This window comes from Lottia gigantea (assembly GCF_000327385.1).
Source record: "Lottia gigantea unplaced genomic scaffold LOTGIsca_8, whole genome shotgun sequence".
NCBI lineage: Eukaryota > Metazoa > Mollusca > Gastropoda > Lottiidae > Lottia > Lottia gigantea.
In genome coordinates this window covers 2,508,114-2,514,113 of record NW_008710662.1, presented here as the reverse complement: position 1 = coordinate 2,514,113, position 6,000 = coordinate 2,508,114, and the positions used below count along the sequence as shown (strand labels likewise).

Here is a 6,000-nt window from a genome sequence, read left to right as displayed (position 1 = left end):
ATCTTATTCTTTATTGTAAGAAGAAAATCATTGGCTTAAACTCACCGATTATGATTAAACGTTATGGTATTTTTTTCAATAATGTTTTTCAATTAATAATACAAATATAGTTATAGAATACCAGTGTGATAGATATAAAAATGATTGTCAGAACATGCCCTATAATCTTAAAATGTTTGGTAGGTAAAACAACATTCTGGATATGAGTTGTTATGGCAGTTGAATCAAACTGGAGAAATTTGGAGCAAGTAATAATTAACATTGATGTAGTTTTCTAATCTATTTACAATAACACTATATCACAACTTATCACAACAAACACACTAATAAACGATACACAATAAACAACTAGTTTACACAATTCATTCCCTAACACAATATACATTCTATTTCATAAATGATTTGATATCATACAATTGAAATATTTTTGACAAATGAAATTAAAGAATGCTTTTTACAGTAGATTGCTTCTTGTAAGAAACAGAAAAGAATAGATAAGATAAGAAGAGAAATTCAAGTGATAATTTGGCTTAAATGAAATGTAAAAGATAGAAAATGAGACAGCACTATGGTTGAAATTTGAAATTATTACAAAAATAGATTCTTCTCTGATACTGTATATATGTACATTTATAAATACATTTACACAATAAACACACAATCATTCCAAAATCATTCCATTCAAACAAGACATTAAGAATAAATTAATAATAACCATAGTATAATTTTATTTAGAAACATGTATGAATGGGGTCATGTCGCTTTTATTTTCTACACCAAAATCTCTTGGACCCAAAACAACATTTTTCTAAATAATAGCATATTTGTTTTCAATTTACTTTGCTATATCAATAATATCTCTTATAGAAACTTCATAATTTTCTTTTGCTTTAACATCTGGAACAACTTTATCGTTTTGGTGTTGATTGTCTAAGTTTTCAGTTTGGACATCATCATTTGTGGTTTTAGTGTCCTCATCGCCATCTTCACTTTCACTGTCACTATCATCAAAATCATCATCAGAATAAACTTCTGCTCCAGAGAAAACATAACGATTAGGTGGTAAAAACAGTAACTCATCATCTGTAAAATTAAATCAATAAAAAATAAAATAGAGTTTAAAATAACAATCTAATTCAGCAGCAGCTAAAATTAAACCTAACATAGTGAATATGGTTGTGCTTATTCTGACTTCAATTATATTACATGTACATAACAAATTACACACATATCAATTAGGGCTGCAACGATTCACCGCTGAATCGCGATTCGTTCCTTCTTAGAAGAAATAATTAATCGCGATACATCGGCCCGATTCTCATAAATATAATTAACTCCCTTTAATGACTAATAGCACAGAATCCTCGCGTATTTTAGAAATTGTGTCATGTTCAAATGTTAAAAAATTGCTTTTCACGTATTAATTTGGCTTCAGCATTATTAATTTTTGTTATAAACGATGAAAAGAGAACATATTAATATGCCAAGTGTAAGATAAATGCATGGGATCTGATATAGACTTTTTCTTTTTCCAACGTAAGATGTGTTTGCATAGTCATAAAATAATTCCATGAAGCTGTTTATTCGATACAGCGCTCTTGGAAATTAGATTCTTCAGCTCAATACGTTTTTATAAAACCAAAATATATATGATCCATTCTCTAAAACGCAATTTATGACCTCGCTACTAACAATAAAACACAGAACGACATTCCTTTGCTTTTTCGGTTTAAAATCTTTTTTTTTTCTGGTTCTCCAGATCATGGTTTCGAATGCCATCCGGAAATAGCAGAATATCGTGGAATACCTTATTGTCGAAACATTTAAACACTGAAATATTTTATGAATTATTAGCTCGGAATCATCTCTACCGACAACGTCATCAATTACAGTCAGGCTAAAATTATGTCAAAGATCACTGTGGGTGAAAAGGCCAGTGAAAAAAATTGAAATTACAACGACAATTCCCAATTAAGATATTTGCCAATGGTTTGGTATTTTATTTATCATTTTGAAGAAATTTGTTAGTCGATGTATGTAACAAATGATGAAAAGTGAATTTTGTACTTCTAAGCGTACCAAAATAATTTGAACTGTGTTAAAATGTTATTAATTATCAGTTTTCATTTTCTTTCCCTTTAATCAAAGAAGCGCGATTTATTATCGCAATAAATCGTATCGTTGAACGAGTATCGTTTAGTGTATCGGATCGCCACTTTAGGAATCGTTGCAGCCCTAATATCAATATATTCCACTTTATCTGTAAAAACAAAAGTCTACTTACTTTTAAGTCTTTTGGCTAGACTTTGTCGTGGTCTAGGTTGGAAGAAACTTCTCATTTGGTTACTGGTTTCATCTGTACTCTCAATATTATCATTATCTGTAGTTTCAGATGAGTTAGAATTTCTTAATGCACTCTGATTTGAACACAGTTCACTATTTCTATTGTCTAAAGTGTTAGTTGAGGGAGTAACATCAGGTGTTGTAGGTTGACTGTCACCAGTGTCCTGTTTGTGATTAACAGCTGATTGACTATCAGATGAATTACTGTCTGTTGATAAACAATTATCACCGCGAAGTTCACAAGAATATGCACTGACAATATTTGAACACATGTTTTTAGAGTCTTCACATAATTCTGACTTTTCTTTGTGTTTTAATACAGGTTGATTATTGCTCAACTTGTCCCAGCCTTCACCTAAATGTTTGCACAATTCATTGACTATAACATCACAATCTCCCAATAATTCTACATCAAAGTCCATATGTCGTAACCTCTCACGATTTATTAATATTTGAGGTACATGGGCTGGAAGAGAATCTGAAACAAAAAGAAAGGTTAAGATGTGAAATACAGTTGAAGCTGTAGGGCACACACACTGAATAAGAATGACATGGTGATAGTCATAGAGGTTGAATGTAAAACACAAATCAATGAACACCTCTGTTGTGCAAAAATAACACTCTTTTCCCATAAATCACAGAATTTTTATATCTTGCATGTATAATGTTGATCAAAATTGTAATCATACTTACTAGGAATGAGGGCAACTGGACGAACTTTAAGGGAAGAGCCAATAACTATCAATAAATCACATTCATCTTTATCATCAGCCATCTGTCGATGAAATTCTTCAGGTAAACTTTCACCAAAAAATACAATATTAGGTTTCATGATGGCATACGGTGTGCCAGGTGGGCAAACAGGACATGCTGGAATAACCTGAAATTATAAATCATTGCATGACTAAATCATCAAAAGCAAAATGGAGGTCTATAACAAAAAACATTTCATCAGAACACGATACCACTGTCCCTTTTGAAGTCAATCCATCTATAAAATTGTATAATGATATTATAACATGGATAACGACATATGCAAATCACCTTGGATTTGTCAAAAGGAAAACCTTTTTTTAATTAGTGACCAAAACAATCTTGATTCAACCTCAAACAAAATAACTTACTTGATCAAAAATATCTTTTTTAATAACGTCTGCATCTACTTTATGTTTACAAGCCATACACTGAGCTGTTGCAAATGAACCTACAAAGGATATGAAGGATTATATGGACAGAAAAATTGCTACTTATAAGGCAAGACACAATCATTAATTCTGAACAGAGCTGACATTTAGCAGCATGGAGTACAAATGAATCCCTGATGGAAAAGTTTAGCATCAGCATGCTTTTATGAAATATTCAGACAATTTCCCTTAATGTAATTCTAGCACTGCTCTACCAAACATTTAACTATTCCACATTTCCACATGTGCATGGACAAATGAAATGAAAATGAAATGAATGGAGTTTTACGTCCTACTTTTCTGCACCATGTGGGCTAATGAAGACGGGCCATGTGCATGGACATCCAAGAATGAAATATAAAGCAACCACCTGTGACCTGATGTGTAATTCAGAGGGAAATAGTTAATATCAAATACACCTACCATGACACTGAATAACATTTTTAATACCGGCTACTTGTTCTAGTGTATCAATATTCTGAGTATAGTTGCGTAATAATTTATTATGATCATCTAATAACTTAATAAATTTATGACATTTAGACGGTTCAAATTGACCTGGGTAGATTTCCTGAAATAAAGTGTTCAAATGTAACTTAAAATTTCAGTGTAATGCAATATGCAATAATTTCATATTCTGTTTGACCTCCATGTAATAAAAGCTGACTGACTGGCAAATGTCATGCATCTATGATGTTTATTTTTGTAGCAAGTAGATCAAATGCTAGCATTTACAAGGTTAACAAATCAAAACAAAAAAACTGATTAAAGAGAAACTCACTTTTGCAAATTTAAAGAATGGTCTTTGATCTCCTTTAAAGAAATGAATATCAAACATAGCTTGTGGATCAGGAAGATTGGGAAAATCAACAGCCAGTCTTGCATACACACCATCTCTTGATCTAAAATCTGGTATACCACAAGATACAGACACCTAAAATAAGAAAATATTTGCAATTTGAAATTAATGTATACATGGAGGCTTATAAATGGAAATATAGTTAGGCAATTGTTTGAACTCAAAAACTAAGATCTATCAACCAATCTAATACACATAATTTAAGCCCCTTAATAGATTTTGATAATTGTTACCTCCTCTCCAACTACATAGCAGTTATAAATATCTTGGGTCTGAAAATATTCACTTTCTGAATAAACAAAAAAAAATGTACTCACTCCTGCTCCAGTTAGGACCATGATTTTTTTACAAGTTTTTAACAAATGAACAACATCTTCAAATGTATTGATATTCTCAAGTTTTTTTCTTCTAGGTGGTTCCATTAATAGATTAATAACCAGTCTCCATAAAGAGTAATTATCTAGATCACTTGGTAGTTCCATTCCATCTGGTAACATATCAGTAAGTATAGACCTAGGATCAGTGCCCATTGAAACCTGTCGATGTACCCATGACATGGGACCTGCAAACATTAAAACATTAACATCACTTTGTATATCTTATCCATTAGCTGCAATGTAATACTCTTTACCTCAAAATATGAAATATAGTGCTTCTTTCTAACAATACAAAAAGCTAACTAAACAAAAATTTAATGATAAATCAAATGGTAGACCAACCTGAGACAGGTTTCCAGGCATCTTCACTCAAACCAGAGATATCGCTGATGGTACTCCAACTGTCATTGCTATTATCTTCACCATTTCCTTCTTGATCCTAAAAAATACAATCATGCATTAAAAGAGGTTAAAATCAAGAGAAATGTGTGATCGCTGGCCCTTTCAAATGTGCTGACTAAAATTACTCAAATATCTATTGAGGTAGTCTTGACTGATTTGTCATAACCTTAATAAAGTGTACATTCTTACTTCATTTGCAGACTGATCAGATCCCACAGGATTACCAATACCATCTATTGGAAGTTGTAGTCCTGCTTGTGCGGGATCTGGAACTTGTATGGTTGATGTCGAGGCCCCAACTTCTGAAATTGAAATTTTTTATTGAAATCAAAACCATGTGCTTTTTTTTGACAGCAGGTAAAAATATAAACAAAAAAGTAATCTCCCCTTTATCACGATTTTATGAGTTTCTGCATTATTTAAGAAACACACACTGTGTATTAACATTGAATATAAAATAAGACTTGATCATTGTATTAAACTAGTAAATATCCTTACTAATGTAAAAGCAGACTAAAAGAATCATGCAATAAAAAATTAAGAAGTATTTACCTGTCTTAGGGACTGACACGTTCTGCGCAGAACCAACGCTTTCAGCCAATGACGTGAGGCCCTGCCCACCAAGATTTTCCGGGAAGTGAATAAAATCGCAATTTTCAGCTGGAATTGACGGAGTTATACAATCAACAGGGGCTTCCTCACCATGTCCGTTTGATAGATGGACATCAAAAATATCTGACGGACAAGGTCCCTGACCGCCAATATCCTCCTCTATCCTAGCTCTCTTCGTCGGAATTTCAGTGAAAGAATCTGTCCCGCTCGCCATGTTGCTTGC

General features: G+C 32.3%; 1 protein-coding gene across 1 annotated transcript; it reads right to left on the bottom strand.

The window, feature by feature from the left end:
* Positions 1-835: 835 nt before the first annotated feature.
* On the bottom strand, positions 836-4,958 carry LOTGIDRAFT_108079 (hypothetical protein; the record flags this gene model as incomplete). Its single annotated transcript, XM_009066970.1, has 7 exons — positions 836-1,083; positions 2,285-2,821; positions 3,037-3,223; positions 3,468-3,547; positions 3,951-4,098; positions 4,309-4,461; positions 4,704-4,958. The coding sequence occupies 7 exons, from the start codon at positions 4,956-4,958 to the stop codon at positions 836-838; spliced, it is 1,608 nt and encodes a 535-aa protein (XP_009065218.1).
* Positions 4,959-6,000: the final 1,042 nt, after the last annotated feature.